The sequence below is a fragment of the Lithobates pipiens genome, unplaced genomic scaffold, assembly GCF_037356315.1.
Source record: "Lithobates pipiens isolate NorthernLeopardFrog02 unplaced genomic scaffold, aLitPip1_a1.2 Scaffold_64, whole genome shotgun sequence".
In the NCBI taxonomy this organism is placed as follows: Eukaryota; Metazoa; Chordata; class Amphibia; order Anura; family Ranidae; genus Lithobates; species Lithobates pipiens.
In genome coordinates this window covers 2,174,699-2,195,089 of record NW_027507886.1, presented here as the reverse complement: position 1 = coordinate 2,195,089, position 20,391 = coordinate 2,174,699, and the positions used below count along the sequence as shown (strand labels likewise).

General features: G+C 41.8%; 1 protein-coding gene across 1 annotated transcript in view; it reads left to right on the top strand.

Annotated features, from left to right (window-relative positions):
* The window catches only part of LOC143958919 (histone-binding protein RBBP7), a 28,693-nt gene that overhangs the window by 4,394 nt on the left and 3,908 nt on the right, over window positions 1-20,391 (top strand). Inside the window, exons 2-9 of the mRNA XM_077467906.1 lie at window positions 4,479-4,623; window positions 4,803-4,948; window positions 5,114-5,287; window positions 9,554-9,669; window positions 13,083-13,243; window positions 16,778-16,904; window positions 18,256-18,333; window positions 19,114-19,190. Coding sequence (XP_077324032.1) covers window positions 4,479-4,623; window positions 4,803-4,948; window positions 5,114-5,287; window positions 9,554-9,669; window positions 13,083-13,243; window positions 16,778-16,904; window positions 18,256-18,333; window positions 19,114-19,190 — 1,024 coding nt within the window. The remainder of the gene's footprint in view (window positions 1-4,478; window positions 4,624-4,802; window positions 4,949-5,113; window positions 5,288-9,553; window positions 9,670-13,082; window positions 13,244-16,777; window positions 16,905-18,255; window positions 18,334-19,113; window positions 19,191-20,391) is intronic.

Below are 20,391 nucleotides of genomic sequence, written 5' to 3'. Positions count from 1 at the left end.
GAGAGCAATAATTCTAGCCCTAGACCTCCTCTGTAACGCAAAAAATGCAACCTGTAGAATTTTTTTAAATGTCGCTTATGGAGATTTTTGAGGCTAATAGTTTGATGCCATTCCTCGAGCGGGCGCAATTTTGAAGCGTGACATGTTGGGTATCAATTTACTCGGCGTACCATTATCTTTCACAATATAAAAAAAAAATTGGGCTAACTTTACTGTTATTTTTTTTATTCAAAAAAGTTTATTTTTTCCAAAAAAGTGCGCTTGTAAGACCGATGCGCAAATACGGTGTGAAAAAAGTATTTCAATGACTGCCATTTTATTCTCTAGGGTGTTAGAAAAAAAAACAATATAAAATGTTTGGAGTTCTAAGTAATTTTCTATCAAAAAAAAAACGTTTTAAACATGTAAACACCAAATCTGAAAAAGAGGCCTGGTCCTTAAGTGGTTAAAAAAAAAAAAATTGGATTTATCGGTAACAGTTTCCAGTAGTATTCCAGGGCAGTCCTTGAGAAACAGATTTATTTCCAATGACACAGGAAACGCATTGCCCTCAGATCTTAAAAGGTGGTCCCTCAGCAACCTGGTTAGTTACAGGAACTGAAGGACAGATCTGTAAAACGCACAACAAGCCAAAAAATTATCCAATAGGGTGGGAACGTGCTGTCCTGAGACTACTAGAAACAGTTACTGCCTGGTAAATCTAACTCCTGTTTTTCCCCCAGTCTTCCAAATGCATGATCCTGGCTTTATATCAAGTTTAGACGATGGTGCTGGACATACTTGGAGAAACTAGACCAGGTCCCTGCTTTGCATATCTGCTTGGGGCAGTGCCAGCTTTTTCTGGCCAAAAAGCACTTGTAAAATGAGTGTTAGAGGAGCTGCACCTTTAAAAAAAAAAAAATGGACACTTACCTGTTCCAGGGTCCAGCAGATGTCGGCAGCAGATGACGAGCAACCGCTCGTCTCTCAGCTGCCCTTCTGCCATCCTCTGTCAGGGAATCAGGAAGTGAAACTTTGGGCTGGGGGTGGCTCAATCTGTGGCTAGCTTGTCCCGGAAGTAGGTGCAGGTACCTGGATTATACAGGTATCTGCAACCCCCTCCCCCCCTGAAAGGTGCCAATTGTGGCACTGGGGGGTGGGAGGGTTCCGATGAGCAGACCTTCCACTGTAGGGTGGAGGTCTGCTTTAAGCCCTTGAAGATTTCCTTCAGAACGGGCAGTGACAGCGCTGAAAATTGTTTGGGTGGGTGTTTAAGTGTACAGTAAGCAAGTGGTTAAAGGTGCCAGTTTAAAAAAAATATATCTTGACATTTTGAATACTTTCAAGTGCAGAGGAGTGGTTTGTGTCTTATAGACCCCCGATCCCTCCATTAAGGATACCTGTCACTGCTTGACAGCAATAACAGTGATGGTGTAAAAAAAAGTGTCCGTTTGAGAGGTGGGTGAAATATTGGTATTGTATTGGCACCGATAAAAACAATATAGGTCGATCTCTATCAGCTGCCTAGAACTGCGGGGACATCAGGCAATAGGAATTGCTCACGCCTGGTGCCAGGCCTGTACTGGGTCAAAAAATAGGCCCGGCATTTTAGTCTGACCAGCTCAGACTTTGTTGCTGTTCCTGCCTTTTTCTACCTTGTGTCAAAAGAAATAGACTTGGCGCCTGCCCCTCTACCCTAGACTGCACATCCAATGAGAACGTGGGGACATAAGTCATGTAGCAAATCCAGATTACATTCTTCTCTTGGAATGTTTCTGCTTGGTGGCCTGCCTACTTTCCAGTAATTGGCTAAACCCTGACACCATACAAGCTGTAGTTGTCGACACCGCATCCTCTGTACCCATTGGCTCAGGGGAAGTGGTAGGCGGCATCACTCTTTTGCACGTCAAAGCGATCACTTTTCCACTTTGTGGATTTTCTTTTATGGTAGGGAGGTTCCTTCAACATCACAGCGCTCTCAACATTCTAAAGCCCCATACACACGATCGGACTTTGTACAAACTTTTCCGTGGACTTTTGTACAAAGGGCGTGGTCCACAAGTTTGTATTGCATACACACGGTCGGACTTTTTGACAACAAACACGAACGTGGTGACGTCACAACGTACGGACGCCACTTCAAAAGAGGACGTTCAATGACTCCAGCGCCACCTTTGGTCAACTTCTGTATTGTAGTCTGATCGTTTGCAATGGTTCTGAGCATGCGTGTTTGTACCTTGTACAAAAGTCCGATGCTTTTGCATACACACGGTCGGACTTTGCTCCATCGGACTTCTGTTGTCAAAAAGTTTGTCCGTTCGCAGAGCCAACGAAAGTCCGATGAAAACAGAAAAAGTTTGTCCGATGGAGCGTACACACAGTCGGATGTTGCTCCAAAACAGCTAATTTGCATGTTTGTTGTCAAAAAGTCCGACCGTGTGTACGGGCCTTAACATCCTGCTTGTACGGCTTAAAGCCGTAGCCTGCAGCTGCACACCCTTCAGAACACACAGCGAGGGAATATCCTGCATAGTGCCACATGGCTGCAGCACTACAGGGGAACACCCACAGCTCTACCAAGGATGTCCCGCACTTGGATGTTCAGGCAGAAACCACTATGGGAGAGGTTGCAACATCAGCAAAAACTACTGGGTCTCCAAGACTGAGACTATTTGACCCCTTGCTGTAGAAGGAACCTCCCTACAGTGAAGGAAAATCCACGTAATTTATTATTAAAATTTTTTATAGCCCTTCTCTTTTCGGTTGCCTCTGGCATAGTATAATAGGTATTCAAGATTGGTGATTATTGGTCAGAATGAAAAAAGTAAAACATTTGTATGTGGGGGATTTTTTTCTAAATTTTCATCCAACGCTGGTTCCTGACAGGAAGTGAGGCAAATATTACCTATAGGGACACAAGCTGCAAATAAAAGCAATGCATATTCCTTGGCAAGGAGAGTTGGAGTACAATTCAGAATGAAAGGCACTATATAGCACCAATGCCTGGTACTGTGCAGGCCCTGTGATTATACTTTACAAAATGTCCCTAGAAATATTCCTTCCTCAAGAGTGTGCAGTGATGCCTGTTTTCCAATCGCCATTTAGACGTGCCTTTTTGTTTTTTTAGATGTGACTGTTGGTATATCTCAGATGCATGTAAAATTTTGGGGAACACCATGGCCAAAAGTTTTGAAAACAAACATTAATTTTCACGAAGTCTGCTGCCTCAGTTTTTATGATGGCAATTTGCATGTACTCCAGAATGTTATGAAGAGTAATCAGCTGAATTGCAGTTAATTGCAAAGTCTCTTTGCCATGAAAAATTAATCACATGGAAAAAAAAATTCCACTGCATTTGTGAAGAAGGCTTCAGGGTGTCCAAGAAAGCACCAGTACCGTCTCCTACAGTTACTTCAGCTATGGGATCAGGGCATCACCAGTGCAGAGCTTGCTCAGGAATCTCAGCAGTGTGGATGCATCTGCATATAGCGAGGCAAAGACTTTGAGGGTGACCTGGTGTCAGGAAGGGCAGCAAAGAAGCCACTTCTCACCAGGAAATACATCAGGGACAGATTGATATTCTGTAAAAGGTACAGGGATTCGACTGCTGAGGCCTGGGGTAAAGGAATTTTCTCTGCACACCCATTCCGATTGAGGCATTTGGAACAAACCTTGTCCGGTGAAGAAAGTGAGTCATACCATCAGTCCTGTCATGTCAACAGTAAAGCATCCTGAGACCATTCATGTGGGCCATGGGAGTGGGCTCACAATTTTGTCTAAGAACACAGCCATGAATAAAGAATGGTACAAAATCATCCTCTGAGAGCAACTTCTCCCAGCCATCCAAGAATCGTTTGAGGAATGATGAAGCACTTTGTCATGAGGCAAAAGTGATAACTAATTGCCTAGGGGAACAAAACATCAAAATTGTGTCCATGGCCAGGAAACTCTCCAGAACTTAATCCCATTGAGCATTTGTGATCAATCCTGAAGAGGCGGGTGAACAAAAACCCACAAATTTTGACGAACTCCAAGCATTGATTATGCAAGAATGGACTGCCATCAATTGGGATGGTGCCCAGAAGTTAACCATATGCCAGGGTGAATTGCAGAGGTCTTTGAAAAAGGAGGGTCAACACTGCAAATATTGACTCTGCATAAACTTATAATTGTCAATAAAAGCCTTTGACATTTATGAAATGCTTGCAATTATACTTCAGTATACCATAACATCTGACAAAAAGGATCTAAACGCTGAAGCAGCAGACTTTGAACATTTTTTTTATATTTGTGTCATTCTCATCTTTTGGCCAAGGCTGCATGTTCAAACACAATCTACAACATTAAGAAGCTAGTTACATATGCTTAATATATCTGGTTCAAGACTTTTTAATTTTTAGTATTCAGCTCTGCTGAGCTCCTAACACCAAGCATGTTTCATCAAAATAGAGCTTGATAATTTTAAACTACTAACTTGATAAACTATCTTCTTTTGTCAGTGTTTGAAGATACTGTGGAGGAACGGGTTATCAATGAGGAGTATAAAATATGGAAAAAGAACACTCCTTTTCTGTATGACCTGGTGATGACACATGCCCTAGAGTGGCCAAGTCTTACTGTTCAGTGGCTTCCTGATGTTACTAGGTAAAGCTTATTTTACATTATGTGTGCTTTTTTTATTTTAAATTTTTTTCCAATTCATATTTTACATATTTCTTTGGAACTTTATTTTTAAATGGCCATTACTAGATTTCCTAAGCTGATGGCTTTTGGTCCTAGTCCCTTTTTTGTAGGTTTAATTTGTATCTGTCTTTATCCTGTAGACCTGAAGGCAAAGATTATGCTCTGCATTGGTTGGTACTTGGCACTCACACATCAGATGAACAGAATCACTTAGTTGTGGCAAGAGTGCAGATACCCAATGATGACGCACAGTTTGATGCATCTCACTATGACAGTGAGAAAGGAGGTAGGCTTTAATATTTGTAATAGTAGTACTACGATGATATGCCATTTCTTTTCTTGTACATTTGAAAATCCACATGTTTCAAGAAGCCATACTTTATTGCCTGGTGTATAGCATGTAAAATATAGTTATGGAAGAAATTCCCTAATATGTTCGTTCTTTGTTTAGAGTTTGGCGGCTTTGGCTCTGTGAGTGGCAAGATTGAAACTGAAATTAAAATTAACCATGAAGGTGAAGTGAATCGGGCAAGGTACATGCCTCAAAACCCTTGTATAATTGCAACCAAAACGCCCTCCTCTGATGTCCTGGTATTCGATTATACAAAGCATCCATCCAAACCAGGTAACAGTTGTCTAAAGTCACATTTTAACTTTTGAATTAATTTTAAATCTTTTATATTAAATCCTTGTTGCGTGAGGAAACTTTCTTTTGAAGTCTCACACCTTTTTTGCAATGAACCTAGTAGTATATTAACATCAGTCATTGAGAAATGCTTAGCATGGGGAGGAGACCCAGCAAATGTAACGGCAATAAAAGTGCCCATAAAGCTAAATTCCATATAGATAGAAAATGTAACTTTTTCTGCTTGCAAAATAAACTAATAAATTAATTTTTTAAATGCAGATAATGTAGGCAAGCCAACTCTGTCTTTACATGAGCCTCTTGATGTCTCAACTGTCAGAATTAAAGTGGAACTATACTCGGCAATACTTTTTCTCCAACACCTGTGAGGTCCCTCACTGGCTTCTCCATCTTGTTTGGCCAGGGCACATTGACTTCACTCCCATGCAGGAGTGCAGTCATAGCAGCACACAACCCTGAACATGAGAAGGCTGTGTCTCTATACTGAAGTAGAGAATAGAGGTAGTTGGCTTGGCTGTACTGTTTAGGTGGGCAACATTGCAAATTATTTCAGGTAAAACAGCTACCACATATTTTATCTGTGTATTTATTTAACTTTTTTTGGTTTGGGTTCAGCTTAAGTTCACATAGCTCCTACCCTTAAAAAATTATCTGTAACAGTGCCAAAATATACATCTTGGTATGACTGACTTTACAAAAGGTTGTGTTTTTTAATGTAAAAGTTCTTGAGCTCTAACCAAGGCTTAGGCCTTGTGAATTTTACCTACAGGTAAGCTTACCTGTAGGTAAAATGAATATCACCTAAACAGACCCTAGTTAGGAAATATTTAGTTAGGTGGCAGAGTCCCTGAACACAGAAGGAAGACCTGGTGAAGGTGGAAGCACCTGCAGTGGAGACAGCGTGCCCTAGGGGCCTTCATTTCAGGAAAAGACTTTACTAGCACTTTAAGGGTAGAACATGCTCGGACACCAGAGAAAGGGAGTACTATATATATATATTTGTGTCAATTTATATTGATCAGGATGAGGATAAAATTTGCGTGCATTCATTCCTATTTAATACCAAAGGTAAGGTTGCACCGATACTAATATCGGTGCCGATATCAAGCATTTGCATGAATACTTGTGCAAATGTTCCGCTGCTTAACCTGATACCTGTTAGACTAGTACACCTGGTGTCCACAGTGTAGCCGGGGGGCTGGGCAGCCTCAGATCGGTGCACCGATCTCCCTGTATAGCTTTTCTGACAGCTGCTTCTCCTCCTCTCCCTCCTGTGTAACTGCACCCACCGACACACCCGATCGTTCCCCCTCATCCCAGATCTGTCAGGATGGAGGGTGTTTTCCAAATGCATTCAATGATTACTGACCCTGTCCTTTCATAACTGAGTGTTGTAAACACTGTTTACAATTTAGTTTATGAATGAACAAGAGCCTGTCTCCTGTCCATTCGTCTTCAGTGAAGCTGAGGCTGCTGAAAAAAAGACTTGGGAATCTGTAGTCCCTTTCACTGTTTTCAAAGGGGGAGATGTCAGGGGTCTGTTTAGACCTCTGTCTCAATTTTTATGACACTACAGTGCCTTGCGAAAGTATTCGGCCCCCCTTGAACTTTTCAACCTTTTGCCACATTTCAGGCTTCAAACATAGATATAAAATTTTTATTTTTTGTGAAGAATCGCCAACAAGTGGGACACAATTGTGAAGTGGAACGAAATCTATTGGATTTTTGAAACTTTTTTTAACAAAAAAATGAAAAGTGGGGCGTGCAAAATTATTCGGCCCCCTTGCGTTAATCCTTTGTAGAGCCCCCTTTTGCTGTGATTACAGCTGCAAGTCACTTGGGGGTATGTCTCTATCAGTTTTGCACATCGAGAGACTAAGTCTTGGCCATTCTTCCTGGCAAAACAACTCGAGCTCAGTGAGGTTGGATGGAGAGCGTTTATGAACAGCAGTTTTCAGCTCTTTCCACAGATTCTCGATTGGATTCAGGTCTGGACATTGACTTGGCCATTCTAACACCTTGATACGTTTATTTGTGAACCATTCCTTTGTAGATTTTGCTGTATGTTTGGGATCATTGTCTTGTTGGAAGATAAATCTCCGTCCCAGTTTCAGGTCTTTTGCAGACTCCAACAGGTTTTCATCCAGGATGGTCCTGTATTTGGCTGCATCCATCTTCCCTGTCCCTGCTGAAGAAAAGCAGGCCCAAACCATGATGCTGCCACCACCATGTTTGACAGTGGGGATGGTGTGTTGAGGGTGATGAGCTGTGTTGTTTTTACGCCAAACATATCGTTTTGCATTGTGGGCAAAAAGTTCGATTTTGGTTTCATCTGACCAGAGCACCTTCTTCCACATGTTTGGTGTGTCTCCCAGGTGGCTTGTGGCAAACTTTAGACAAGACTTTTTATGGATATCTTTGAGAAATGGCTTTCTTCTTGCCACTCTTCCATAAAGGCCAGATTTGTGCAGTGTACGACTGATTGTTGTCCTATGGACAGACTCCCACCTCAGCTGTAGTTCTCTGCAGTTCATCCAGAGTTAGAGATGCAGCCAAGAGGCCCATGATCAATCAGTCTTCTCCTTGTCTGAGCTGAAAGTTTAGAGAGACGGGCATGTCTTGGTAGATTTGCAGTGGTCTGATACTCCCATTTCAAAATGATAGCTTGCACAGTGCTCCTTGGGATGTTTAAAGCTTGGGAAATCTTTTTGTATCCAAATCCGGCTTTAAACTTCTCCACAACAGTATTACGGACCTGCTTGGTGTGTTCCTTGTTCTTCATGATGCTCTCTGCGCTTTTAACAGAACCCTGAGACTATCACAGAGCAGGTGCATTTATACAGAGACTTGATTACACACAGGTGGATTCTATTTATCACCATCAGTCATTTAGGACAACATTGGATCATTCAGAGATCCTCGCTGAACTTCTGGAGTGAGTTTGCTGCACTGAAAGTAAAGGGGTCGAATAATTTTGCACGCACCACTTTTCAGTTTATTTTCTAAAAAAGTTTAAATTATCCAATAGATTTCGTTCCACTTCACAATTGTCCCACTTGTTGGTGATTCTTCACAAAAAATAAAAATTTTATAACTTTGTTTGAAGCCTGAAATGTGGCAAAACGTTGAAAAGTTCAAGGGGGCCGAATACTTTTTCAAGGCACTGTATATTTACAAAGCTGATTTATCAAAAGCAGGTTTTCAGGAAATGCACAAATTGTTTAGTGCATGGTAATTTTTGGAGAAATCTATAAAATGTGACTGTCCCTGATTTATAAACTATATGGATTGCTCGGGGGGGGGGGGGGATGGTTCAGTTAAAACTTTTCAAGCTCTGATAGATGTTTGTGCCCAATCACATGTTCTTCCGTTACCTCCAACTCTGCCATGCCCTCAATTCCCAATTCAGCGATTCCACCCCCAGCCTTGAATCGTTCTACCTGGTGTGGGTGGTCAGGATCCCAAGAAAATGTCTTCATTCTATAGTCACTTCATGTTACCTGCAGCTGCTGCTCAGGCTTATCAACTGAAATCCAGGTGGCGGATGAGGACTGGGAAGAGGTGCTGGCCTCTTGTAAATTGGTGTCCCCTAGATTGATCGCGTTACATTCTCCACGGGTCTTACCTAACACCGATTCACCTTTCCAAATATAAGCTAGAAAACAGCCCGGCTGGTCCTAAGTGTGAAGACCTGGGGGAACATTCTGTCGCCTAATACGATCTTGTCCCTCCCTTCAAGGATACTGGTCGCAGGTGGTTAAATTCCTCCATGACTGCATGGATGCCCCTGTCCAGTGTTTACTGGGCCTCCTCTCCATTCCTGAGGAGGGAAAACAATCTATATTTTTATAAGTCTTTGTTCCTGGCCAGGATGCAAATAGCAAGGACCATCCAGCAGTGGAGTCCAAAGCTGCTGCCTCACCTATAAACTCCTGCCCGCAGCATCCCAGGAGCAGCGTGGTGTCAGCGCCGGTCCTGGTGAAGAAAATTCAAAACTTTGCTGAAATGTTTGCATCGATTTGACCTCAACTCTGTTCAAGATTTAAGTCAATCCCCCCCCAGCTCTACTTGCTCTACAGTAAAAGATTAACTGTGAATCTCATGCTTTTGGAAACCAGAAGGCAGTTTACTTTTTAAAATGCAAATCTCAGGGTTTTTGTAGGTAAAAACTATTATAGTGCTGCTTGTGGACTTTTTTTGTAGAAGGGAATTTCTAAAAGTACCTGCTGTTTGTTTTCTTTGTAGACCCCAGTGGAGAGTGCAGCCCGGATCTCCGATTGAGAGGGCATCAAAAGGAGGGTTATGGACTGTCTTGGAATTCTAATCTCAGTGGACACCTACTCAGTGCATCTGATGACCATGTAAGTAAGCTAAGATGCCTTTTAATGTTGTCAGACAGCAATGAAAGCCAGACAGCGGTTTTATACCTCCCGCACACTATCATAACTAAAGTTTGTTTTTATACTTTTTAGGTAGTAATTGGTGACGTTCTAAATTCTGTTAGACCATAATGGGTTGTTGCTACTCCTGGGAGGTAGAAAATATATTGAAAGACAGTTTGAAGCTATATTTAATTTAACTTTATTCTCTGTATTTGAACTTTAGTTATAAGCAGAGAGAGGGAAGGATGCGCCAATTGAGTGTAGTATACCAAGGTTTAATGTCTAAAAACAGGATTAGGAACACTTTCAATAAGTTTATGGATTACAGCTTATCTGTGTGTAGATATCTTGGCTGTCGTCATGGTGCAGTGGTTTCAAACGCTGGATGTAGAGGGCCAGTTCCTGGAGCTTCGAGCATCAGGAAGTGACAGCGTGGACCTTCCCACGGCTGATGTCACCAGAAGGGTTAGAAGATCAGACAAGTGTGTAATAGTAGGCTATGCGCTCAGAGCATTTGGCTCCTACAGGCCTATACTGGTAATGGGAAGAATGTTGCTTAACCACTTCACGCCAATGTAACTGTACGTAGGCATTATGACGTTAAATACTGGAGTTATGACAGCAGCTAGCTGCCATAACCCTGGTATTTTCAGGAACGGTGTGCGTCTTTTTCGGATAAAAGTGGTCGGGGGGGTGGGTTCGCTGCGAGATCACTTTTATCAGGGGCGGGAGAGGCCCCGCCACACTCCGGTCGTCTCCGCCGCTTACCGGAGCCATCGGTAGCGGCGGAGACTATCACGCCTGCTCCCCTCTGCCTCGACGCTGAGTGAGGAAAAGGTGGCCACCACTCGGCTCCATAGAATTGAAGGGTGGAAGCGATGTCACTTTTGCCCAGTGCTCTTAAAGTGAATATTTATTTTTGCATTTTAGTGTAAATAAGATCTGAGGTCTTTTTGAAGAAAATCTCATTTTTAAAGAGTTAACCCAAAAAAAAGATTCTGTTCCTTTTTTGTCTTTTTTTTATTTTATTTATTTTATTTTTTTTAAGCATGTTCTACAGCACGGTGCTTGTGCTGTGAAATTTGGCACCCTCTAATACCTGGCTGATCCTGCCTGGCTATACCCTCACCTCTGCAAACAGACCACGATAATCATGACTACCGAGCCCCTGATACCATGGTCTTTTTGCGTGCCTCTGTCGTCCACAGCCTGCTTTACTTTCTCTCTGTCCTCCTCCCCTTCCCTCTTTGCATGTCACCTATGACAGTGCCCTCCTGCTGCAGGAATAACTAATAGTATATAGATATATCTGTCGTGTCTCCAATAATAAAGTGCCTCGCTGTCTGTTTCATTTAAAAAAAAAAAAAAAAAAAAACCTCCTCCACCGTATCTCATGGTGGTGCACCCCCACCCCCCCAATCGATCACGTGACTGGCAGTGTCGCCTCTCCTCGTGTCCCGCTGATGTTGGTGGGAAACCTCGGCTCCATCCGCTGCTTCTGGAAGATGGGTAAAGGAGACACAGCTGGTTTCTCGAGCGCAGGGAGCCACTGTGAGATACGGTGAAGGAGGTATTTTTTAATGAAACGGATGGGGGCACTGTATGAGGAGACAGAACAGATTATGTCAATTACTGAAAGTGGGTCAACTAATTTAAGAGGTCCTGTCATGCTTATTTTTTTCTATTACAAGGGGTGTTTACATTCCTTGTAATAGGTGACTCAATTTATTTTTTGTAAAGGACAGTGTAGGTAAACTTCTTTTTTTTTTTTTTTTTTTTTTTTTTTTTTGTCCCGAGCTCGCATGCAGAAGCGGAACGCATACGTAAGTCGCTCCTGCATATGAAAACTGCTCAAACCACCCATGTGAGGAATCGCTGCGATCATTAGAGTGAGCAATAATTCTGGCACTAGACCTCTAACTCAAAACTGGTAACCTGTAAAAAAAATTTAAATGTCACCATATGGATTAAGTGTCAGTTTGTCACCAACGGGCACAATTTTAAAGCGTGACATGTTGGGTATCAATTTACTTGTAACATTTTATCTTTCACAATATAGAAAAAAAAATTGGGCTAACTTTACTGTTTTAACTCGTATTCTTTCCAAAAAAATTGTGCTTGTAAGAACGCTGCACAAATATGGTGTGACAAAGTAGTGCAATGACCTCCATTTTATTTTCTAGGGTGTATGTTTTACTGTGCGTGCATGGATGTTCTAAGTAACTTTCTAGCAAAAACCCTGATTTTTAACTTGTAAACAAATCTCAACATGACTTGGGGCTGAAGTGGTTAGTCTATGGGAGAATACAAGGGCAGTGTTGCAGAGGAAACATCACGTATTTCAGTATAAACACAAAAAACTAACAGCACAATGTTTACTCTCTAAATATAACCACCACCTTAAGGAGAAGAAAAACGTATGTTGGCTAGTGCAAAAAACCCCAGTGGTGATTAAATACAACCAAAAGAAAGCTGTGTGTGAAGACTAACTTCGTATGGGGTACAGTGTTGTATGACAGAGTAACTGTCATTCAAAGTGTGGGCGCGCTGAAAATTGACCTGGTTGGGATGGAGGTAAAAGTGCCCTGTAGGCAAGTGGTTAAATACTCGGGTCATTCCTGCAGGGGCATTTTGGTGGAAGATGGCGTGCTGAGGAGGCTGTTGGTGGCCCTTGAGGGTAGCCCCTTGGGTGCTGGGGAATTCTCTTACAACATACAGGAGTCCTGGCCAGAGGCATGGGAGCAAGAGGACAGCAGGAGCCAGCTAGCATGTCCAGGAGAAGTCAGTCGGGTAAGTGACAGTCAGTGAGGACTATTGGAAGTGGCCAGGAGGGGCTAGTAAGGGGCAGCTCCAGCCAAGTGGGCTTGGCAATGCCTGACTAGGTAGTTCTGGGATCAGACACAGGAATGTAGCTGGACACTGGATTTTCTGTATACAACCCAAGGGGCTGGATGTTCCTGTCTGTAAGGGGCTTCTGCTTAATCTAAGTGCATTTGTTAGATTCATCAGTGTTCCAACTGAGCCTGTCCTTTTTTTATGCAAGCTGGAGGAAGAGGATTGTCCATAGACTGTATATAGAGAAGTTGTTCCAAGTCAAGCGGGCATCCCTTTTTTCCTTATTCCCTATCCAAGTGGACTGTCTCCTGACTTGGGCTACGGTCAATATTCGGTATGTCTGGCTGGCTGTGCAGGGTGGGGGAACCTTATTCACCAGCGGCTCCTATATGTGGTGTGATACAGTAGTGGCTATCCTGTGATGTGTGGCTGAATTGGATTGCAAAATGTGTTTGATACACAGGTATTTGATGGTTGGCAGTTACATTTTATTTTTTTAATTTTTAACCTTTTTAAGGTAGTGTTCTCTGATTACTAAAATCTTATTATGTTTTCAGACTGTTTGCTTGTGGGATATAAGTGCTGGACCAAAAGAGGGGAAAATAGTCGATGCTAAAGCCATTTTTACGGGCCACTCGGCAGTGGTAGAAGATGTAGCCTGGCACCTTTTACATGAATCTTTGTTCGGCTCTGTAGCAGACGATCAGAAGCTCATGATGTAAGTTGTGTGTGGGGGTTTTTTTTTCGTTCTTCCCCCAAAACCCCCCCCTCCATTTTATGTACATGCACCAACTGAACACTTTGAGAACCCTACACAAATGCTCGGGGGAGGGAGACCTCTCTTTGCTACAAAACTGTCTGATCACAGATGTAAAGATAGGCTATTGTAACTCCAATAACCAATGTTCGTTTGCAGTTTCCTCATTCTGCTTTGACCTTTCTCAGTGGGGCATCTCCATTCACAGAACTAGCTGTTCTTCAGATGTGTGTGGGTGGTGTGTGTTTTTTGTTTTTTTTTGTTTTCCCTATCATAAACACTAGAGACTGGTCATAAAAACCCCAGGACATCAATTATGAAAATTTTAAACTGCCTGTCTTTGGGGGATTCTCTGGTTTGAAGATAAATTGGCAGAAATCTGTATTGCCGTTATGGGTAGCAGGGAGAATAAATTATATTAAAACAATATTACATGCTTGTATGTATTCTCACGTTCACCAGTAATGCATAAATTAGTATTTAGTAAATTCAACTCCCACTTTACCAGATTCATATGGGCTAATGGAAGATGTAAGTTAAAATTAGCGATATGGCAACCTAAAACGAATGCAGGATTAGCTCTGCCGGATGTATTTTTCTTATCTGATGGGCCAATAGAAGCATCTGCAGAAGTGGGTATCCCAGGAACAGGGAGAGGGGTTGTGGGGTATCTTTGAAGATTTTCGAAGTAGATGAGCTTTTAGTGGGATTGGAGGCACAGGCAGCGAGGTTAACCAAAGTAAAAATCTCTAAACTTTGACACGATCGGTGTGGTGGGCTTTAATGACGCCCTTTTGGAAGTCCCAATCTGGCATAACCCAGCTTTTGATCAGTTAAATATATTTATGGACTGTGATTTCAGGAAACTGGCATAGCCACATAGGCAGTTATATAATCATTCATTTTAATATGTTTACAGTATAACATCTCCCATAAAATGTTTATCCAGATCTACAGCTCCATGTTCTACAGGTGCAATTGGGTAGCCAGAATCCCAAGATGTCAAAGTTCCCCCTTTATTGGGGTTTTTAGAGCACAGAGCCCTAAAGGACTGTTGGCCTGCACTAAATGCGAGTAAAGTTATAGCTAAGGGATAAATGGCAGATGATCATCCTGCATATGACGGAAGAGAGGTGGAAAGAGAAAGGGGGGCAGACTTCTTACACTTAATGTGGCACTGTGATTTAATTTTTAAGGTATTGGAAGCAAGTAATAGGAAAATCCAGTCAATTGGTTAGATGAATTCCATGTAGTACTGAGGTGTGTTGGGATTACTGGAGGATGAGATATAGCCAAGACATACTAAGATTATATTGCAAGAAACACCATTTTTATCACAGAAGCAAATTGGGGTAAGATGGATGCAAGTGGCACCACCCTCAGTAAATCAGTGGATGAAAACAGTTTATCAAATACTATCCTATAAAAAGATAATGTGTGAGCATAGAGGAGTGACACAAATATAAGATCTAGGATGTATGGCTTAATGTTACCTTTTTCCTACTTTTGGATAGGAATGGAAAAGTGATAAATGATCTAGAAAGGGAGAATAGAAAAGGAATGTGTACAAATACAGGGTGTAGATAAATGACCAGCGGCAAACAAGTTAAAAGGTTACTAGGGTTGTGTATGTGTGTGTTTTTATTTTTATTTTATTTTTTTTATTTTTTAAGCGGGATTCCACCCTAAAGTGGAACCTCTGCTGATCGGATCCCTCCCCCCCTCCGGTGTCACAATTGACACCTTTCAGGGGGGAGGGGGGGTGGAGATGCCTGTCAAAGACAGGTATTTACACCCACTTCTGGGCATAGACTCCCGTGGGAGTCTACGCCATTTCCTGCCCTGCCGCGCTGTCTGTCTAGATTTCCTATTGCGCGACTCGCGCATGCGCAGTAGGGAACCGGGAAGTGGAGCCGATTCGCTTCACTTCCTGATTCCCTCACCTAGAATGGTGGCGGCAGCAGCCGAGAGCCGAGCGATCGATCGGCCTCGGCTGCCGGCATCGCTGGAACCTGGGACAGGTGAGTGCCCATTTATTAAGTCAGCAGCTGTAGTATTTATAGCTGCTGGCTTTTTAATATTTTTTATTTTATTTTTTTGGGTGGAATCCCTCTTTAACTTGAATGAGAGGTTCTCCTTGGACTAAGATGTATTTATAAAAATGTTTTGTGTGTGTATATATAATTGAGTATTAAAAAAAACTGCCTGTCACCTACAATCGGGAAAAGTCCAAATATCTGCAATCACATTTTATCTGCCGTTCTGGTGTTTTAAATGTAAACATTAACAAAGTTCCTAACCTCTCCCTGCTTGATTTTGTAATTGTGCTGCGAATACATTTTTGGATAATTGCATTAATAAGCATCTGTTGGTAATAAGTAGTGAGTGTAGTTATAGAGGCAAATTGGCTATAGTTCATCTTTCTGCAGATGAGCATGCCTGCTACATATATCTTAAAAAATTGCATTTTGTCTACTGCTTACAATGTACCAGATTGGTAAAATTGTTGGCATAACTAATGGTTGTGAGAAATCGTGCGTGGGGTTTTTTCTTGGCAAAAATAGGTTATCTTTAGACCACCAAGGGTTTGTTCAGATTTTGTGTACAAGGGAAGTAGTAAAGGCAGGGAATTGAGCTGCTGTATTGCGTATTACTGCTCAGAAATCATCTACCTAAACAAAGACATGCAACCGCTCAGTGCTGTACACATTCTGCAGTTGTGATGCTTTGTGTCCCGCCCTCCGTTGTACTGGGCGGGTGGTATGGCGACTGAAAGTGACCCATTACAGGTAATGTGACTGTGCCAGAAGCACTAGCAATTAAAGAGGTTGCAGTCAGGTGGTTTGTCCCCTTTTTTTTTTTTTTTTTTTTTTTTTAGGTTTAAAACAGACCTGAAGTGGTGGCATGCCTCCCAGCTGCCTATTGACCATCCCTAAAAAGCAATCCACCTTGATTGCTTTTCAGAGGCGACAACTAACCCCAAATGAACCTAACTAAATCTGGAGTTTACCTAAAAGGGCACAGCTGTTTTTGGTGCCCCATCTACATTTGCCTATACAAGAAACCTACATTTTGCATAATACACATGCAAAAAAAGTCTAATGTTCAAGATTTGTGGCTGCATTCAGCTGGTCTTCGTTTGGTGTGGGATGGCATCACTCCCATGCATTGCCACTGTCCTTTTATTCCAGCACACTGGTACTGCAGAATGTAAATGGAGCTGTGCCTTTTCAGCAGAGGACTGTAAACTGGCAAGTAAGTGTATTTTATTTGTAGGAGAGACCTTGCATGTCTCTTCTGCAATAGAGCCTGCCTGTTGGCAAAATTGCCTTTAACTCTGCCTTTCCAAATTAAGTGGTGTGTGGGTTTTTTTTTTTTTTTAACAATATTCTAAATGGTACATATTCTATAATATGGGTAAGACTGGGGGAATAGCTTTGAAGTCATTGCTGCTTGTGTAATTTATAAAACTAAAACAAATTTTTATTTTTCCAGTTGGGACACCCGGTCTAATACAACATCAAAACCAAGTCATTCAGTAGATGCGCACACTGCAGAGGTCAACTGTTTGTCCTTCAATCCATACAGTGAGTTTATCCTGGCCACGGGGTCTGCTGATAAGGTTAGTGCCTGATTTTGTTTTCAAAAGGCTATTATGAATTGAGCATGTCTAAAGATTGACAAATATAATTGGGGATAGTAGAAAGACATGGCTATACACGGTGCAAATTTCTTTCCTGTGGTTGCAGGAAAGAAATATGCACAATTCCCCCATCAGCACTATCAGTGTTCTTAGGAATTCCTCCTACCAAGATTGTATTCTCCCAGTGGACGGGTGGGTGAAGCAGTCCTTGCTGGGGGAAGACCGTTATCACTAGTGGCTATACCAGCTGCTAGCGATAATCGTAAGAGAATCGGGCAGGTTCGGTTGTACCAAGTTAATAAACTTGGTACGTTCAGCCTGCCTATTAACGGTTCGAATCTCAGCTGGTTTCTGCTGAACCAGCCGAAATTCGAACAGTGTATGGGCCAGAATAAGGAATGTACATGTGCCAAGCTAACTTTGATGTTGGATGAAAGGAATTGCTTCCACACACTCTAAGCAATGTGTAAAAGGTCGCTTGCGGTCTCTGGCTGGGGAAGAAGCTAATGGAGCACAATCTGCACTTTGTAAGTCTTATTGAGGGAGAGCAGGTGAGAAATCCTATGGGGGGTGTTGTGTTTAGACCTGTAATGTAGCAGTAAAGAAAACCTGTCACTAAAAAGCTTTGAGGGGTGTTTTTTTTTTTTTTTCTTCCCCCCCCCTTTGCCACATTAGAGAACTCTTATCTTTAATTGTCTATATCATGACTAGCAAGCCAGGAATTTTACTTTTTAAGTCTTTGCTCCCTGCTAATTTGTTTTTTAGACTATGGTCTGAGATTTTATATGCTATGGAAATGTTTGCTATTTTTCAAACTGCAAAAATGTAGTAATAGTTTTACCTTGCGCAGTCATGCTTCTACTGCCATTTATGGAAAAGACTATATTAATAAAGTCTTTAAAAAAAAAAGCTATATGTGTGCTCTGTACTGCCCCGATCCTCCCCTTCTTGGGTCCCCCGCTGGCGCTTCTGCCCCCAGCGTAAGCGGCTAGCAATGGGGGCTCCCAAACAGGCATGCTCCCGAGCTGCAGCTCTGCATGTCGGTTCATGTGCAGAGCTGTTAGCTCCTCCCACTTTCCTAATTGGTTTGGTGGCTGTGATTGACAGTCAATAACTCCTGCTGCTGTCTCCTCCAATGAGGAGGCAGAGTCCTCAGAGCCAAGGCACTTGTGCACATCGCTGGATCGGGGGAGGGGTCGTGCATGCGTGGATGACAGCTGCAGTTTTACCTTCATACACAGAATGCATGAAGGTAAACCTTGAGCCTTTAGAACCACTTTAAATGTCATGAATCCTGCTGATTTAGCCTTTCTTTTTGCTTTCTTTTAAGACTGTTGCCTTGTGGGACTTAAGAAATCTAAAACTCAAGCTTCATTCGTTTGAGTCTCATAAAGATGAAATTTTCCAGGTGAGTTTCACTGTTTTTAGGAGTCCGATGTCCATAGTTTTAGTAGCACATGCTAATACATAGTTTAGTAGCTGTAGAAGGGTAGCTTCTCTGTCTCTCTCCATCGTTGCCAAAAGAGCTCTACCATACAGAAGAGAATTTAATCTGTGTATTTGCCTTGATTGGCAGAGGAAGGAAGTGCAGATCAGCTTTTTTCTGATTTTATTAACCACTTGCTTACTGGGTACTTAACATTGACACTGGGGTGTGGTGGGCACAAAAGCCTCTCCATGATCTGGACCAAGATTCCCTCTCGCAGCCACTGATCAGGTTTTTTTTTTTTTTTTTTTTTTTTTTTTTTCTTCTCCTCCTCACTCTTAGCGTGAGGAGAGAAAATGGCAGATTACCGCCTCTGTTTAGGTCACATGATCAGCTGTCATCGGCTAACGGCTGATAATGTAAGGGGTCGGGAATGACCCTTACTCAGATCTCTGATCTGGTGAGTCTCAGACTTGCTGATCAGAGTACCCCCGCAGGGGGAGTGCAGGCCGCTCAAGCACGGGAGGGCGTCCTCCCGACAAATTAAGTACTTGCTGTAGCAGTCTTTTTTGGATATAGTGCAGACGGCAAGTAGTTAAACATTCAATGGAGATGCTTAGATTTTGCTCCTACTTGCTTGACTTTGCTTCTCATGCGACACAGACCTGATTTTTCTAGCATTCCATTTAGTGATGTTAATTTTGAGGTCTCCATTTTTTTTATTTTTTTATTTTTTTTTCTTCTTTTCCTTATTTGGACAAGGTTCACTGGTCACCTCATAATGAAACCATCCTTGCATCCAGTGGTACCGATCGCAGGCTGAATGTCTGGGATTTGAGGTAAGGTTTTTACTAGTCACAATTCAAATTAAAAGGTCAATTCACTATTTGACTTTAGTTGTCAAGTAGCTTAACCACTTAAGGACTGCTTCATGTAAATATACATCCTTTTTGAAGAGGGATATCTCCGTAACGGCAGCAGCTGCTGCCACAAACAAGGTATCCCTCTTTACAGGAGGTGGTCCTCTGTACGATAACAGTGGTCTCCGCGGCGGGTTCGCCGCAAGATCACCATTATCTGTGGCGGGAGAGGTGCAATCCTCCCACTTCCGCCGCTTACCGGAGCCGTCGGTAGCGGCGATCGGGTCCTGTGGATGGCTGGGTATGGAGACGAGTGAGGCTAAGATGGCCCCCACTTGTCTCTATACCATAGGAGGGCGGAAGCTACGTCAAAACGTCGCTTCTGCCCATACCTCTTATATATCTATATATCTATATATCTATATCTATATATAAATATAATATAATATAATATAATATAATATAATATAATATAATATAATATAATATAATATAATATAATATAATATAATATAATATAATATAATATAATATAATATAATATAATATAATATAATATAATATAATATAATATAATATAATATAATATAAATCTATTTTCCCAATGTTCTTTTTTAAAATGACTATTTTTTTTATGAGATCTGAGGACTTTTTGACCCCAGATCTCATATTTAAGAGGACCTGTCATGCTTTTTTTTTTTTTTTTTCTATCGAGGGATGTTTACATTCCTTGTAATAGGCATAAAAGTGATCAATTATTATTTTTTTAAGTGTAAAAGTGTAGAAGCGAACGCATGCATGAGTAGCGCCCTCATATGAAAACAGCGGGCAAATCACACGTGAGGTATTGCCACGATCGGTAGAGCAATAATTCTAGCCCTAGACCTCCTCTGTAATGCAAAACGTGGAACCTGTAGAATTTTTTTAAATGTCGCTTATGGAGATTTTTGAGGGTAATTTTGATGCCATTACACGAGCGGGTGCAATTTTGAAGCATGACATGTTGGGTATCAATTTACTCGGCGTAACATTATCTTTCACAATATAAAGAAAATTGGGCTAATTTTATCGTTTTATTTATTAAAAAAAGTGAATTTTTTCCAAAAAAAAGTGCACTTGTAAAATCGCTGCGCAAATACGATGTGAAAAAGTATTGCAATGACCGCCATTTTATTCTCTA